The 18,490-nt window shown below is 46.0% G+C and overlaps 1 protein-coding gene across 1 annotated transcript in view; it reads right to left on the bottom strand.

The window, feature by feature from the left end:
* XYLT1 (xylosyltransferase 1) overlaps nucleotides 1-18,490 on the bottom strand; it is a gene marked incomplete at its 5' end in the record, with an annotated part of 256,894 nt that overhangs the window by 25,106 nt on the left and 213,298 nt on the right. Inside the window, 4 exons of the mRNA XM_032242703.1 lie at nucleotides 909-1,104; nucleotides 7,696-7,958; nucleotides 11,701-11,877; nucleotides 14,533-14,749. Coding sequence (XP_032098594.1) covers nucleotides 909-1,104; nucleotides 7,696-7,958; nucleotides 11,701-11,877; nucleotides 14,533-14,749 — 853 coding nt within the window. The remainder of the gene's footprint in view (nucleotides 1-908; nucleotides 1,105-7,695; nucleotides 7,959-11,700; nucleotides 11,878-14,532; nucleotides 14,750-18,490) is intronic.

Raw genomic sequence — 18,490 nt, 5'->3', positions numbered from 1 at the left:
GGTCATGCTTCCCTTTCCTTCCTGCACCACCACCCAAGTGCACTCACTCATCCATTCAAATGTCTTATTCAGCGTCAACAAATACGATGTACCCTCTCTGCGCTGCGGATACTGCAGTGAATGAGGGAGACACAGTTCCAACTCTCTTTTGAACAATCAATGAGTGATCAGATAACGCGACAAGATAATTTTAGATAGTAAATGCTAAGAAAAAGCATTAAAATAGGGAAGGGTCGGGTGGAGAATGCAGCTATTGTGGCGGTGTATGTGGGTGGCCAGGGAAGGCTTCTCTGAAGGGACATCATTTAGATTTGGATCAGAACGATCAAAAAATGCTAGCTATGCGACGCATCTGTCCATCCATGCATTCATCTAATCATGTATTCAATGACTGATCTGGTATGTACCTTGAGCTAATCTAATACATGTATGCTAAAACCTGGCGAGACAAAACCACAACTAAGCAGAGGATTTGTGGCCAAAGACACTTAGGTTGAATTTTGAGCTCTCCCACTTCCTAGCAAACCAGAAAATCTTTGGATCCCTATAAGCCTCAGTTGTCCACTATGTAACATGTGGGACTGGTACCACTACTTCATTAAAAAACTGGTTTATTACTGACATTGGTTTAGGAGTCATCACTGGCTAGGATGAAAAATTCAGAGGAGCAGAAATTGTACTCTAAAAAATACATCCATGTTCCAGTTGGTCTGATCCTTTCCTGTTTAAGATGCTGGTGCCAGTGACTGGGGCTGGACAACCTTCTCCAGGCACAGGGTTAGCTTATCTTTAGGGATCTCCAAGTCCTCTTCTCCTCCATCTCCAACTAGAAGTGTCAGATTGCGGAGTAGAACCTGGCCAAGGGAACTGCAAAAGACGATGCAATGTGACCCCACCTGGCCTCTTACCTCAGAAAACTGAAGTCTTCCAAAGTCACTGGGTGGGCTTGCGATCTTGAAGACTTTTTTTGGCATCACCCACGTCTCCAGAGTCTCGAGTTTGCTCACGGCCAGATTGGTAGCATGATGCTTGATCAGAAATCCCTGGAAGCGGTCGGCAAGGAAGTAGAGGTGGACAGATGCCGGGTGGCCCATGGGGTAATACCTGAAAACACAGGTGCTCATGGGTTAAGGCCTGAGGTGTGTCGGATCACAGGGAGGCTCCCCACCCACCATGCTAGTCCTGTTCCTAACGCCGTCCCCATTGTGTACAATGTCTACCATATTCCTTCTATCTGTCTGAAAGCTGCTCCCTAGGTATCTATGATCTCAATGACTATGAATACTTTTTTTTTTGCTGATTACAAATGAAAAATATGCTGACCGCAGAAAAGCACAACAAAGAAAGTAAAATGACTGCTTTCCATGCCTCTTCCCATAAATAATGTCAATTCACAGATACTTATCAGTGCGCTGATGCTTGGTACTGGGCAGTGAAAATGGTGTGTGAACACTGTCATATTGATGGATTTCCCTTCAGCCTGATTTTCTAAGCATCGATTTGCATAAACACTACAGAGTTGGCATCTTTCTGTGTATCCTATTCTGTTTTTGTTCCATAGTATTTCCTGAGGATTATCACATCTTTGAAAAGTCTCTGAAGACATGATTTTGTGTATGTTGATGCAGAGTATTTCATTGTACTTAATACCAGATTTTATTAAGCAAGTTCCTTATCATTGGATAACTCTAATTTTTTGCTTTCCTAAACGGTGCTGTGTTAAACATCCTTGAGCAAAACCTTTCATTCATCTCTCTCCCTGTTTAAATCTCCAAGAGGCTCCTCGCCTCTGCAGCTTAACTATTTCAGAAGTACTGATTTATGCTCTCCTAGTCCTCACCACTGACAGTAGTTATCATCTTTAACAATGATTGTCAATCTGAGATAAACACACATACACATACTCACATACGTGCATAGGTGGCTTGTTGTTTTAAGATGCATGTCTATGATCCACAAAAGCTTACTGGCTGAAAGGGGCAGGGAAGCTAAGCAGAGAAAGAGGAGTACCTGGGAGGAGTCTGGCTCGGTATCTTTCCTAGTTCAGATAAAAAACTGCCGCTTAGTGCAATGTGTAAACTGCACAGCATTAAGAAGGTGCTTGTGGGTCCCTCATAAGAGCATTTCACAAATCATTGTTCCTGCTCAGCTAAACGCAGCCTTCCCTCTGGTCCTGATCTGAAGTTTTAAGTCTTTATGTCCCATTATAACAGGTAGGGAAGCTGCCTTCCTGTATTCACGCGTCTCCTGAAATCACTGCCTTGTTACTGGGATGCCTTCCGGGCGGCGGGGTTGGGGAGAGCATAAAAAAAATAACTTGCACAGTCTTCAGATAATTTGCTGGGCATTCACAGTTCATACAAACCTGTTCTAAATCTTGACTTTGGGAGCAGAAAGTCCAGGGATTGTTCTGTGATTCAACCACTGCAGCAAAATCTAGTCAGGGCTGTCCCACAAAACCTCCTGCGATCACAGAAATGTTTTATCTTTTTTTGAGATGGAGTCTTGCTTTGTTGCCCAGGCTGGAGTGCAGCGGTGCAAACTCTGCCTACTGGGTTCAAGTGTTTTTCCCGATTCAGGCTCCTGAGTGGCAGGGATTACAAGCATGCACCACTACGCCTGGCTAATTGTTGTATTTTTAGTAGAGATTGGGTTTTGCCATGGTGGCCAGGCTGGTCTCGAACTCCTGACTGCAAGTGATCTGCCCACCTCAGCCTCCCAAAATGCTGGGATTACAGGTATGAGCCACAGCACCCGGCCAAAACCTTTTTATTTCCATAGGGTTTTGGGGAACAGGTGGTATTTGGTGACATGAATACGTTCTATAGTGGTGATCTGTGAAATTCTGGTGTACCTGTCACCTGACCAGTATTCTGTGCTGTCTGATAAAGTAGACACTGGCAACATATGACTGCTGAGCCCTTGAAATGTGGCCAACGTGACTGAGGAACTAAATTTTAAATTGGAGTTTTAGTTAATTTACACTTAAATAGCCACTGTGGCTACTGGCTACCGTATTGGACAGCAAAGAGTGTCATGAAAGAGCCAGTGGCCACCTACATTAATATCCCCAAATCTCACATTTCCTGTATGTTAGGCTCTCTTCTATGTGACTTTGCAAGTTTCCTTGTACCAGCAAGGTAGAACCTATTTTCCTACCTCTGGAATCTTCTTTGGACAACAGAAAGCAATAGAAGGGCTGTCACATCAGTTCTGAGTCAGGGCCTCAAGATGGCTTGCACATTTCTGTTTGCTTTCTTGCTCTTCTGAGGTCACCGTGAGAGCACGCCTGGGCTAGCTTGCTGGAGAATGAGACATTTCAACCAGCAGAGCTACTCGACGTGTCCCAGCTGAAGCCATCCTAGAATCAGGCAACTATTCCCAGCCAAGGGCCACAGAGCTGCCCTGCAGACTTGTGGTTGGCTCAGATATAGGAGCAAGACCAGCCCAGATGGGGCAAACTGTCCAGCTGACCTGCAAACTTGAGCAGTATAGTTCAAAAGTGTGATTTGGGAGTTGTATGTTAGACAGTGCTTTTATTTATTTATTTATTTATTTTTGAGAGAGAGTTTCGCTCTTGTTGCCCAGGTGGGAATGTAATGGCATGATCTGAGCTCACGGCAACCTCTGCCTCCGGGGTTCCAGCGATTCTCCTGCCTCAGCCTCCCAAGTAGCTGGGATTATAGGCATGCACCACCATGCCCGGCTAATTTTGTTTTTTTAGTAGAGATGGGGTTTCTTCGCGTTGGTCAGACTGGGGTCTTGAACTCCCAACATCAGAAGTGATCCACTTGCTTCGGCCTCCCAAACTGCTGGGATTACAGACGATAGCCACTGCGCCCGGCCCTGTTACATAGTATTACTGTGACAACAGACTAGTAATGCACCATCAGTTTGTGTTGTGTAAGGTGGGTGAAGCAGGATAACTTGTTGTCATGAGAGGCAAAGGAAGAAACTGTTTCCAGAAGGCAGCAGTCAAAAATCCTAGAAGCCAATCTTTGATTACTTGCCTCTCTTCTTTTTTTGAGACAGACTCTCACTCCGTCAGCCAGGCTAGAGTGCAGTGACACAATCTCGGCTTGCTGCAGCCTCCACCTCCCAGGTTCAAACAATTCTCCCTGCCTCAGCCTCCCACGTAGCTGGGATTACAGGTGTGAACCACTGCGCCTGGCCCCTTCCATCTTTATTCCCCTTACACACTGCCAGAATCCTGGTCCAAGCCACCATCATTTTGGATCCGGACCTTTGCAGGAACTTCCCTGTCACCCCCTTTCTTTTGTCCACTAAAACCTGTTCCCATAGTGGCCATGTCCATCATCGTCCACTTAAATGCCACATGTACTTTGCTTAATGCCTGCAATAAAATCCAAACTCCTTACCTGCTCCACAACGCCCTGCTGCTTTCTCTAGCCGCCTTTTGTTTCCCGCTACTGTAATCCACCAGCTTCTAGCCACAGGGATTTTATTTTGGCTCCTTGAACAAGCTAAGCTCATTGCTGCCTCAGGGCTTTTGCACGGGACATTCTTGCTGCCTCCAACGTGTCACTCTCATGTGACTTCATCTTCATTTTTTGCAGAGCATTAACCTCACTGATCTTTTGTTCTGGTTTACTGGTGCTTAGGTACTGTCTGTGTTCAAACTAGAATGGGAGGGCCTGGTCTGCCTGGGTCAAGGCTGAATTCTCAGTGTCTAACACAGAGCCTGACACATGGTAGCTACTCAATCAGTTCTTATGGAATGGGTGAAAATTCTAGAAGGATTTCCTCTGGAGCCTTATGCTTCTAAGGTACATCTGCAGTCCCTGTAACCAGGGACTGAACACAAAGCCCTCTGATGCGTCATCCTGACTGTATTTGGTATCTAAGTAATGAAAACTGTTAATGCCTCAAAAGAGAAAAGTAAGATGCTGTACAATGCTCTATAGGAATGCCATAGAAGTATTCGTTTGGCCCAAAGGTGTTTTTCTTTCTTATTTAAATAAAACAGGAGCATTGAAAAAAAAATCAGGAGAATTGGTTAGCAACTCCAAATCTACATTCCCACGGGATGTACTGGACTTCAGCACCATGGACTTCCAGGTTCCCACGGTCAGCCAATTTTGCAGGCGCCACGCTGAGTGATTCTAGTGCTGCTTTTCTGGCCCTGGAAGGCATGTGAATTTGGGGTCCTGAAATAAAATCCTGACATCCTTATTTCTGGATGGTGGATTCCAAGCAAGCTTTATTTTCTTATTCTCTCAATCTGCCATTTCAGGAATTTTTGCAATGCACATTTTTACTTTATAATGAGAAAAACAAAATCAATAAACATTATTTAATGAAAGGTTATTTTATAGACTGGAAAGGCACAATTTGCCTAAACTACCCAGATAAAATGAGACTGTTAAAGTTTTCACTTGCTGTTTCCCCAGATGCCTCAGGGCTAGAAATCTATTCTCTTCTGCCTTTTGGGATAAGGGTCCTTGGTCCTGATTTATTTTCAGGCTTCCATTCATAAACACATCGGCTTTGCCCACAGCAAGGCACAACAGTTCCATTACAATAAAAAACGAGGTGGATGCTAGAGGATTCCTGGCTCGAGGCAATGCGACGGCTTGCCTCACTCCAAAACGAGTACTAGGAGAAACTTTCAACAACCTTAAATAAATTGGGGGTGTCTTTTGGAATTTCCCGTAAGATCATTTACCTTATACATTCTAGGAAGCCTCAATTGTCATTTTTATGGAACGACTATTGCCTCTTAAGTGTCAGGCAGTGCACTGTGTACTGGGGCTGTGTACAGTGGTTTCGCGGCAGGGAGAGACAGTCCTCTGTGCATGGCCGAGGTGAAGGCTGTGAACTACTTTCAGCTTGGGAGACGGTGGGTGTGGGGTGAGCTTTGAATAAGTCATAGAGGAGGTTGCCCTTGGAGGGCTTTGTTGATCTGGGAAGGGTTAGCTATGCAGTGGGAGGCTGTGAGCAAAGAAAACCACAGGAAGAGAACAAGGAGGTGTTACCATTGTACACAGTAGGTTCACTGTTGGCTGCATCATAATGGCAACAGGCAACTAAGATACCAGCAATTCCCTGACTACTCAGCAGTTAGTACGTACAACGCGGTTAAAATGGGAATAACACGATATAACCCATCAGGTAGTTTTTGATGATTGATTGTCTTCTTGAAACTCCATAAAACCTTACGATGTCAAGATGATGAGTATTACTCTTCTCATTTTATAGATGAGGAAAACAAAGCTCAGATGAATGACTTGCCCAGAGTCCCTAGCTGGTAAGTAACATTTAAACTGCAGATCCTGGGTTCCTAACCCAGGCTAGTCTCCCTTTAAACTAAATCAGAACCCTGATGGATGGGCGGAGGTGATGAGACAGTGTCATAGCCCTGTAGAAACCTTGTTGGCTAGGGGTCAGCTACCAGGTGGGAAACCTGCCTGTGTTTGCAGAGTTAGGGAACAATCTTCTTCCCCTCTGTCAGGGACCGATGCTATTAAAAAAAAAAAAAAAAGCAAAAAGGAAAAAGGTTGCTATGTTGTGGAGCAGAGAAGGGAGGAAAAGAAGCAGAGTGATGAGAGGCACTTCTAGGAATCTATCCTAAGCAAATAATCAGAAAAGAGAATGGGAAAAAAAGGGTTTTCTGCAAAAAGATATTCATTAGAACATTATTTACAATGGCACATTACTGACAGTGGTAGCAGTGAAGGGCTGGATTAAGCAAACTCTGAAACTTCTGCTCAATGGAATACTGGAGGCACTAAAAAGAATCATTATCATTGCGGAAGCTACACAGCGGTGTGGAGAAATGAGGGCTAATAGTATAATGCTGAGGGAAGAAAACAGGATACCAAATTCTTGTTGCAATTATGTAAATATCCAATATGTATATTGCTTCGGAACAAAAGAACGGGTACACGACGTGAAAGACTTGGCTGGCTTAGGAAAAGAGGCGGGAGGAGGAGGGATGACGTTGAATTATTTTCCTACCTCCTCCCCTCTTCTTTCCACATCTTCTAGAACACTCTTTCCTGACGCATTGGCAGGTGAGACGATCGTAAGTGGTGGCTGAGAAGTTTAAACAATAGTTCTGCCTATTAATTTTCTTTGTGATATTTTTAGGTGTCATGATGACATGATGGTGAATGTTTTTAAAAAGGAGTTATTTTTCAGAGATACATTATTAAAATATTGATGGCTGAAATGATAGGATGTCTGGGATTGACTTCAAACTGATCTGGGAGGAGGCGGAAGGTGGGTGAAGATGAAAATGAAACAAGATCAGACCTGAGTTGGAAACTGCCAGGGCCGGGTGATGGGAACGTGGCGTTACACTGTTCTATTTTGTACACATTTGACGTTTTCCATCAAAGAAAGTTTTGTATATTCATGGCTACATATGATACGGTGCCATGAAGCTTCCTTCTAAAGTATATATATGTAGCATGAAGAAGGAGTAAAATCATCAGGTACAGAGGAGATCTGGTATCTGAGAAAGTGAAGCGAAAAGGGTGGCGATGGCTTGGATTGGAAATGCCATGCACGCTAGGAAGGTGGCGTTAGATGAATTTTGGGCAAAGGAAGAGAAAGTATAGGGTGGCACTGTAGATCCCTAAAGAGGAAGAAGCCGCCCCCCACCCCCAACCACTAGTACCCGGAGCTGCCTCCTGCTTCTCAGCTCCCCTCTCTGCATCCCATAGGGCTTACCGGCAGCTGTTCTCCCCATCTGTGTGCAGTGACGTCTCGGCCCGTCGAAGACCCAGGCGGGCAAAGGAGTGGTACAAGGTGAGCATCACATCACTCAGGCTGTGGACGCCATCAGGCTCATCATAGACGTTCTCCCAGTAGGAGCGGAGGCCAGGGGTACCTGCAGGGTAGTTCCCATACAGGTAATAGTCCAGCTGCCCAATGATTTCCTGATTCACCACGGCTTCGAACTTGCGGGCAAAGAAGGTAGGCCGGGCTGTCTGCTGCACTCGTGGAATTAACAAAAAAAGCCACATCAGCAAGTGATGGGGGTGCGGGGGTAGGGGGGAACCTAAGGGCATATCTTGTGGTTACAGCCAAATATCTTATGTGATCCAAAGTAGCTCCCATAGTTTTTGCACCTCTATGTTCTCAGTTTCAACATCTGTAAAATGGGTTGACATGGGAATTCACTCAGGGTGAAAATAAAGTCTGAAACCCTTTTGGAAGGCCTAAGGGTTTTTTCTATATGATAGATACAGCTTTCTCTGATAAATTTTCCCTTAATATTTTTGCCACCACCCTGAATGAATTCCCATAGGTTATAATAAGGGTGTGAGGAGGATTACATGAATTCATCTGTGCATAGTATCTAAAGCAAGGATAGGCACCTAATAAGCATCATTTAGATGTCCGCTACGTAAGTTAAATCTTAGATGGTAATAGCTGAGACGGATCTTGGAAATCATTTTGCTGGAGGTCACAGCCTAGTAATCTAGGGCAAATACAGCCTCCAGACATCTTTTAGCTGGCCAGCGGAGTGTTTTAAAGTCGAATGAGCTGGCAGTATTGAAAACATCAAAGAGTTCCAGAAATTCTTTTGGCTTCTCCTTAAACAGCAATTGATCTGGCAACCCCAGGCCCACACTCCACGTGCTAACAACTGGTTGTTTCTTTAGGCAGCACCTAACTTCTGCTCACTGCAGTCTCCACCACGCCCTATTGCCTCTTTCATATTTCAGCCAACTCGCAAACTCACAAGGAATCAGAATGTCTGGTACTCTGAAAAATTCAGATTCCAGGCTGGGCATGGACCTGTAGTCCCAGCTACTCAGGAGGCTGAAGCAGGAGAATCTCTTGAACCCAGGAGGTGGAGGTTGCAGCGAGCTGAGATTGTGCTACTGCATTCCAGTCTAGGTGATAGAGCGAGACTTTGTCTAAAGCAAAAGGACCTTCTGAGTCAACATCTCTGGGAGTGAGGCTGCAAAAACATTCCCAGATGATTATGATGCAGTGTTTGAGGACCACTGCTATCAACCAAACTCTGAAGGAAACAGGACCAGAGATGGTAAGGGACTTACCTGAGAACACACAGCAAGTCATTGGCAGAGACAGAATGAAGAGTCAGGGTTGAGGGTTAAAGAAATACTATGCACCTGTAATCCACCAGGTTTTATAGTTTATATTCAGTGAAAGGCCAGACGTTAATATTTAAAATAGCTTTGAAACCACTCAACTCTGCCTTTATAACATAAAAGCAACCACAGACAAGAGACTAAATCAATGGATATGGCTGTGTTCCAATAAAACTTCATTTACAGAAGCAGGCAGTGGGCTGACTTTGGCCCCCAGGGCTAGAGTTTCCTGACCCCTTGTGTAGGGCTGCAGAAACTAATAAAACACAGGCCTCTCCCTCGAGGAGCTTATAATGGTCTAGTATTATTATTGACCTAAATTTGGGTCCAGCACTGTTTTCATGGCAGGAGATTAACAGCTGACCACACACCGTATGCAGGGCATTGCAACTGTGTCATTATCTAATTTTCCCCATAACTTGGCGAGGCAAGTATGATGATTCCCATTTTACAGATGAGAAAACTGAGCTCGGAGAGGCAAAGTAACATGTACAGACTCACACCGTTGTAAGATGTGAACCCCGAATGGATGACTCCAAAATCTAAGCCCTTGCTACTGCATCACTCCAGGATTGAGCCAACTGAGTAACCTGGAAGCCCCCTGACTGTAAGTACCCTTGGTGTTATTCTCAACCTCTCATCACCAGTCTGCTTCAGGAAACCCCTCTGTGGTGGGGAGCATAGCTTGGTTCCTTTTACAGCAGCACGGAGGAGAGTTAGACCACCTGAGTTCAGATCCTCATTTTGCTACTTTCAAGCTATGTAAGTCAAGCCATTCAATCTCTGGGCCTCAGTATCCTTACTATGGGTTACTAGCATAGTGTCTAGCACACGGTGTAGACTGCTATTTAATTATCATCACTAGCCCCGTGTTACCAGGAACCCATCTATCTAAGGACCCGTGAGGTTCCTTTTCTAGGAGTAGCGAACTGGCCTTGGGGGCAGGCTGAAGTCCTTTCTCTGCCTGTGCTTCTGACCATAGCCGGATCGTCTAAAAGGGAATGTGGCTATATTTGGCATTCTTGTTCTCCTAGTTCTTTGCACAAGAACAAGAGTTCCCTTTAGCAGCAGTGTCTTGACTCTAAATTTCGGGTGAGATTCTTAATCTTTGGTTGCTGTGAGAACATGGGGCAGTTTCTATGTGGACCAGTCTTTATCAGAGGCTACAGTGTCCCCAGGATGCCGGGTCAGATACACATACTGCAGCCTAGGGAAGGGTGGGGCTCTGGGGAATTAGCACGTGGAGGTTCCGTGCTGTAAGTGATGAAGGTTCTCTGTGACTAGGGCAGTGAGGAATGGGTCCTCTACAAAGGTGGGACTTCCTTTTCTTCTGAATAGGTCAAACAAACCTTCCCCTGCAATCCTCTTTTGGCTCAGTAGATGCTTTCTGCATGGAAGATGTGGGTTTAAGCAGCTCCCTGTCTGCCAGCTTAAGGTCGTTGGAGTTGCTGGGTAAGGACCTTGTGGGCAATGCAAATGACAGATAAAACTTGCAGTGTACTCTGTACTCTTCTAGGCACAGAACCAGGAAGGCAGCTGGGGGGTGGGGAAAAAAAATCCCATGGTGTCTCAGTTTCCTCACCTGCACAAAAGTGACATCAACCCCAGTGAGGCCCATGTCCACACTGCCTGATACAGAGGAGATCAAACAAACATGAACAGCATCCCAGTCACGCACCAGGGACCCCCTGGCTGGGTTACTGGCCCAGCACTGTGTCCCTGTGTTAGTGATTTGGAAAGGAACATACCTTCTCTACGTGGCAGTTCTAGTCAGTTCTTGTGTTCTCTGCTGCTGGCTGTGGTGAACGGTAGAGGAAGAAGCCCAGACCACCTTTTCCTCCTAGCCGCCATGGTGGCTTGGAGGGAGCAGGGCAGGTGGGGTTGCCCATCTTAGGGCTCATGGTAAGTGAACCTTCCCCAGCCTCCTGTTCTGCCCTTCCCCAGAATTGTAAATTGCTAGAGACAGCTGTAAAGGGAAGAACATTCCACCTCTTGTTGATCTTTCAAGTACACAGAACACAGTGGTTTCCAAACCTGGATGCTCCTCAGAATGACCCAAAGTGCAATTCATTAAAAATGCAAATTTGTGGACATCACTGGAGATTGGTGGTTCTCAACCAGAGGTGCTGCTAAACATCCCACCGTGCATGGGACAGCACCCCCTACCAGAGAATCGTCCAGCCACACTGTCAAGAGCTCTGAGGTTGAAAAACTCTGCCGTAGATATATTTAAAAACATATTCCTGGGGACATATTTAACAAATAGTTCAGGGGATTCTGAAGAAAAGGCAGTAATAGAGAACATGACATGAGCAGGGCCTTTGGAAAAGTTTACCTTTCCGTGCCTCAGTTTTCCTGTCCATAAAATAGAACAGCAGTATTAATGAAAGGTCGTTCTTTTTTGGGTTAATGAGGCAACATGGTTAGAACGGCCCTGACCTGGAGTAAGTGCTCAAGGAACATTGGCTATTGCTGATGCTGTTACTATTATGATCCACAGCCAGGTTTGGGCACCACAGGATAAGACGACCTGCAGGTCTGGCCTCGGATTTCTGCAGAGGTGTGTTGGAAAGGCATCATCGAGGAGGCCAGCAGACTATAAACGTCTCACCTGGAAGCGATGGAAGTCCTGCGGCTTGAAGTCGTTGGGGGAGCAGCCGCACCAGTCCACGATGTGCTTGTACTGGCACTTGCAGCCCAGCTTGCGATTCCAGTTCGTGATGCGCAGGTTGTTGTCCACCATGGTGTCGCAGTGGGGGCTGTTCTCCAGGACCGTGTGGAAGAAGGACTGCAGGGAAGAGAAGCCCAGTCTGAGACCTCTCCCAGCCTCCCACAAGTGAACTGGCATGGGCAATGGCGAACGCTTGCTCTGAGTTCACATGGGAGCTGCTCGTTTAAAAGAATGTGGCACCTCACCAGAAGCTGGGCAGCTTCCTGTACAGCTTGCAGCACCATGAGCCAATTAAACCTCTTTTCTGTAAAAATTACCAAGCTTCAGGTATTCCTTCACAGCACTGCAAAAATGCACTCACACAACTACCTGAGTGTTAAGGGACTCTTTATACTCTGCATGCATTTGAGGTCAGCTGCCCATGTAGTGTCCAACTGAGAGTGCAGGTGGATGCTCTGGAATTTCGCCCCTGGGGTACAGCCGCCAGATTGATGGCTGCATTTGATCCAGGGCTTCCTGCATCCTGGGACTGCAACATGGGGCTGCTTGCTGTCCATGGTACTGAACCAGGTGCCATATTTTCTCCCCAATTCCAGGACACTCGGCCAACCTCTCCAAGGGATCTGAAAAGGAAAACTAGAGGAGAGACAATCACTGGAGTACCTGAGAGACTGACAGAAATATGTCTATAGTATTTCGACACTGTTTTATGACAGTCCCAGGTACCAGGAGAAAATAATTCCTCCCTGTTCTCTCTCCCTGTTTATGGGCACAGCCTTCCAATTTCTTCTAAACCACTCCCCTTGAAGTGGTCTGGGAGAAGGGAGGGAAGGCAGAGATGCAGGAGGTGGGAATGAACAGAGACCCTGGAGCATATGTGCTCGTGAATCCTTGGGCCAGGGAGGGGAACAGGAAGCACACACATTGTGGTGGGTGTCTTGATTAAAAATAGCCAAACTCCCAGACAGTCTCTTCTAAATGAATGGGTAAATGTGGCTCCACCCACCACCCCCTGCTGACCTTTCTGTGACGCTAAAGGACATGCCCATGAACCTGGATTTTAAGCTCGAATTGCCTACAAGCCCAGGGAGGCATATATTCTCCATCAAGCAGTGGGAAAAAGTACCCAATTACTGATTGCCCTGTGTCCCTTCATAATGATACAGAAATTCCCTGAAAGATAATGGATGAGGAGGTTATTGGGATTGAGAGAAAAGGTGATTTTTGCTGAAATAGGATTAAAAGCTGATTACTTAACATGTGTGCAGAATAGTAAAACCCAGCCCAGCGATGACAAGCTCATCATCCCTCTGGGTGACAAGGGCAGTCAGCCCTCCCTGGAGCTTGGCACTGCCCCAGACACGGGTGAGAGATATGGTGGGTTGTCTGGCCTGCAGAAAGACACCTCACCTGCGTGGTCCAGGGAAGCAACGAGGGGCCATTAATGAGAAATGCCATAGCTCAACAGAAATGGAGCCAGCTCTGCCCAGCAGGCAGCTACGGGGATGTCACGGGCAATCCTTTAGAACTGGAACCCCTCCCCACTTCTAGATGGGGCTGTTTTAGAATCCTCTGGATTACTGGAGTGTGACTCATGAAACCACCACTCTTTTCTTTGGGGAATGATAAAGCAATATTCAACATGAGAAAAGGGATAAAAAGGGATGCTTGGTGTAAAAAGATGGTCATTACATGACCACTGTGAAGATTATGTCAAAAGTTGATGTGGGGGCTGGGCACGGCGGCTCATGCCTGCAATCCCCAGCCCTTTGAGAGGCTGAGGCAGGTGGATCGTTTGAAACCAGGAGTTCAACACCAGCCTATCCAACATAGCTAAAACCCATCTCTACTAAAAATAAAACAGTTAGCTGTGTGCCTGTAATCTCACCTACTTGGCAGGCTGAGGCAGGAGAGTTGCTTGACCTTGGGAAAAGGAGATTGCAGTGTGCTGAGATTGCGCCACCGTACTCCAGCCTGGGTGACAGAGTGAGAGACTCTGCCTCAAAAAGAAAAAAAAAAAAAAAAGGTTGACATGGTATGTCCTGAAAGGGTCAGCATATACAGTTGTGCAGGTTACACACTGTGTAACATTTTTTCGTCCAGGCTGGAGTGCAGTGGCACCATCTCGGCTCATTGCAACCTCTGCCTCCTGGGTTCAAACAATTCTCCTGCCTCAGCCTCTGGAGTAGCTGGGACTACAGGCAACTGCCACCATGCCTGGCTAATTTTTGTATTTTTAAAAGAGACACAGGGTTTCACCATACTGGCCAAGCTGGTTTCAAACTCCTGATCTTGTGATTCACCAGCCTTGGCCTCCCAACGTGCTGAGATTACAGGCGTGAGCCAAAACACCCAGCCTGCAACATGTTACTTTTGTGGGTGCCATCAGCATTGTAGATACGGGAAGGGTTTGTTTTCTACATAAGAGTTTTCTGGAAAATAGCAGTAAGTGTTTTGTTCTAACAAAATCTGTATATCGTCTCATTTTTATGACCAATGAAAGCCAAGTATCTTGAGGACGAGCTGCCTTTTCTATTTTGCACGAAGCCACTGTGTGGACTGCTGGTGATAGCAGCATGTGTGTACTCCACGCAGCCTCGGTGCAGACTGGAGGGAAATCGGGTCCTGCTAAGACAGCAAGGATGTCTGGATGTACGCAGGACAATGCAGGTGGACCCAGAATCTCTCTGCCAAAAATTCAGCATCTGCTTTGCCACAAAGGCTAGGGCGAGCCCCTCTAGCTTTTTTGGGAAATTTTTCCCAGATACTCACCTCGGCAGGAAGCAGGGTATAGGAGTAGAACTGTTTCATCTTGGTCACCAAATCATCTGTGGAGAAGGTCACATACTCTACAAACTTCCGGTTCAGCAGGAACCAGTCCGAGCCGCCATCCACGGCGATGCCCTCTGGGATCCGCCGATCTCCCAGGCGCCACATGTGAGCGTCGCACTCCAGGAAGAGCCGATCCAGGCCCTGCTTCCGGATGAACCTGGGAGAGAGAAACTCGCCCTTAGCTCAGAGGCGTCCAGAGAGAGAGAACTCCAGCTGGAGTCCAAACACCACAACACAATCGGCGATGACAGCAGTGCTTGGTGTGTGGCAGGTACTGAGCCAGGGCTCTCTGTGGAGTTTATCACTTGATCCCCACAAGTGAGGCACATCACTGCATTTATCCCTACGAGGCAGGTACCATTTGACCCCCAATTTCCATGTGAGGGAACTGAGGCTTACAGAGCCCAGGGGACTTACCTAGCACAGTCAGATGACAATGATCATCTGCTACAGTTACCCCTTCTCTAAAGAACTTTAACAATAACCTTCTTATGCCATAGATGCCTTGGCAGTCTGGTGAATGCAGCCTACGGACACTTACCTCAGAACAGTGCTCTTAAATGCACATAACAAAATATACAGGGTTACAAAACAGCAAAAAATAAAAACTCACCAAAGTTCTGACACAGAGCAATGCATGTGCTTCTAGACTCACATATTATATACAGGGTTACAACATTTTAAAACTATTTTTTCAGACAGGGTCGTGTTTCATTGCCTAGGCTGAAGAACAGTGGTGTGATCCTAGCTCAGCACAGCCTCAAACTCCTGGGCTCAAGTGACCTTCCTTCTGCCTCAGGCTCCTGACTAGCTAGGACTACAGGCATGCATCACCATGTCTGGCTTTTTAAAACTATTTTTGTAGAGATGGGGGGGGGTCTCACTATGTTGCCTAGACTGGTCTTGAACTTCTGGCTTCAGGCAATCCTACAGCCTCAAGCTCCCAAAGCATTGGGATTTACAAGCGTGCACCACCATGTCTGGCTGCTGCTTACATTTTTTGTAGAGACAGGGTCTCATGATGTTGCTTAGGCTGGCCTGAAACACCTGGCCTCACGCAATCCTCCCGCCTTGACCTCTCAGAGTGCTGGGATTATAGGTGTGAGCTACTGCATGGGGCCTGGGTTACAAAACACATTTTACAACACCGAATGTGTGATAACACATGTGTTTCTTTATTAACACATTAAATAACAAGATATCATGGCAGGTCTAATAACTCCTGTAATTTTGAAGTAGTGGTGACCATAAATGATATTTAGAGGTATCTGCACCAACTATAACACAACAGGAAAATAACTGATTCCTATTGGTGACTGAGTTCCTGCTATTACTACTGTGATTTGTCACCTACGTTTAGGTAGACTTCAGTTGAAATTTCATAAAAAAAAAAAAACAACACCATTTTCTTCTCATCCAAAGTGATGAACCTCCCCTGAATTTTTCCCATGAACCCCAGATTAAAACTCCTACTCTAGTAAGTATATACATATAATCATCTTGTTGAGAATTTTGCAAGGCAGGCTGGCAGAATGATCATTTCCTATTTAGTAGATGCAAAAACCAAAGCCGTTCAGGTCCCAGAGCTGGTGACGTGGGCGTGTTGGGAGGGTGGACAGAGATAGAGCCAAGCCTTCTGGCCCAAACACTCAGTCCATTAGCAATGAGCATTCATGGCACACGTAACCATCATTGCCATTACCAGCATCACCATTTTCATTATCGTCACTGTCACTACCACCATCGTCATCATTGCCATCATCTTCATCATCATCACTGTTACCACCACCACCATCACCATGATGATCACCATTTTCACCTATTATGTACCAGCTACTGTGCTGGCCCACGGTGTGGGACAAGGATAAGTAAGGATTCTCTCTGCTCCTAGGGAGCTAGCTAGCTAGATGGGAGCTTACAGTCTAGAGTTGAACTGAGGGATGTTTCTGCTCCTTGAACCTGCTGGCCCTTACACATGATCAGGGCTCTGGATTTTTCAAGCCCTTATAAATAACTGTTGTATAAATGCCTCTCCATATCACCACAGCTTCCCTACACATGTGCCTTCTGGTCATGGATTCTGTATGTGCTGGGAATGATCTTCCTCTTCCTCTCCCCCTCCATCTTCCCCTAGTGAACTTCAATTCATCAATCAGATTGCAGACCAAAAGTGACTCTCTCAGTCCTTACACAGTGATTTTTTCCACCATCGTTGCCACTACCACCAATGACCATTTTCATTGTCATCACTGTCACCACCATCAGGGTCATCATCATCACCATCTTCATCACCACCACTGTCACCCTTTGCATCATAACCATCATCACCAATTTCATTATCACCACTATTACCATCGCCATCCCCATTAACACTACCACCATCATCACCATCATCATGGCAACGAAAACATACAAGCATTATCATTCCAAGGGCTATATGTGGATGATCTATTTTAACTGTCATGAAAACCCCAGGGACAGTACTTTTCTTAACCCATTTTTACATGTGTATGCACTCAGCAGCTCGCCATGACACATTTGTGTGATTCTTTGATTACTGCCTACCCTTTTCAGTAGACTATAAGCTTCATGGGAGCTAGGGGTGTTCTTGTTTTTGCTCATCACTAGGTGCCTGGCACACAGTCAGTGCTTAGTGAGTATTCACAGAATGGATGGATATTCAATCCATCAATAAGTAAATGCCCGTCCACTATGTACCACACTCCCAGCCTTGTGGTGGGTACGGTGGAAGACAGGAAACAGTATAAACCACAGGCTTTCTCTTCTGGGAACTCATAGTCTGAGTTCCTAGAAGTTCTGGGAAAATATATAAGCACATGTAATCATAGGTTAAATGAGTTTCAAGGAACTTCTGGAACAATGGGGACTAACGCAAGGCTGAAAAGCCAGGATGCTGTGGATTTGGTTTGTGGTCAGGGATGGCATCATGGATGAGTCAAGCTGGGAGGGCTGAAGGGAGGAGAGAAAATGAACAGTCTAGACAGAAAACAGACCAATCAAAGGTGTGGGGAGCAGACCAGCTTGGCTTACTTTGGGAGACTGCTCTGGGCAGATGACACAGATTGAGAAAGTCATATGTTTTTTTATAAAGATAACATCCATACAATGTAAAATAACAAGACAACAAGAAATGATTTCATGATCAATGGGAACTAAGTGTCTTGAGGAAGAGCTGCCTTTTCTATTTTGCACAAAGGCACTGCGTGGATTGCTGCAGGCAGCACCATGTGCCTATTCCATGCAGACTGGAGGGGGACCAGGAGCCCTGCGATCACAGCAGTGGTTTAAGATTAAGCATTTTAAGGTATACTGTTGAGTGGAATTAGTTTGTTAACAAGGTTACCCAACTGTCACCTCTGCCTAGCTTCAAAACATTTCATCAGCCCCCCAAAGAAAACCCCATACCCATTAAACAGCCAATCCCCATTCCTGCTAGCTCCTGGTAACCATTAGTCTGTCCTCCATCTCTATGGCTTTGCCAATTCTAGATATTTCATATCAAGCCAGTCATACAATATACGGCCTTTTGTGCCTGCATCTTTTGCTCAGCGTAATGTTTTCCAGGTTCAGCCATGTTGCAGCAGGTATCAGTGCTCCACGCCTTGTTTTTACCCGCCCAGCATCTGTTTATGATTTTTCTGGTAACCACCTTTTGCTCGACTTTGGACTCACCCTTAACTCTGAGTTTACTTGGGTTTGTATCCCAACCCTAGCACCAGGGGTAGGAATATGACCCAGGATGGGTCAGAGTATCCCATCTGCCTGGCCTCCATAATTCATTCAGGGATGAGCCGGCAATGCAAGCCGAGTCTGAGACTAGGTCTTGGATTGTTGCTGGAGCTACTGAGAAGGAGGGGCTTTTCTATGGGCTTTCTGG

The sequence above is a fragment of the Sapajus apella genome, unplaced genomic scaffold (assembly GCF_009761245.1).
Source record: "Sapajus apella isolate SASKATOON/1434 unplaced genomic scaffold, GSC_monkey_1.0 scaffold51, whole genome shotgun sequence".
NCBI classification, from domain to species: Eukaryota; Metazoa; Chordata; class Mammalia; order Primates; family Cebidae; genus Sapajus; species Sapajus apella.
This window is presented reverse-complemented; position numbering and strand designations above follow the sequence as displayed.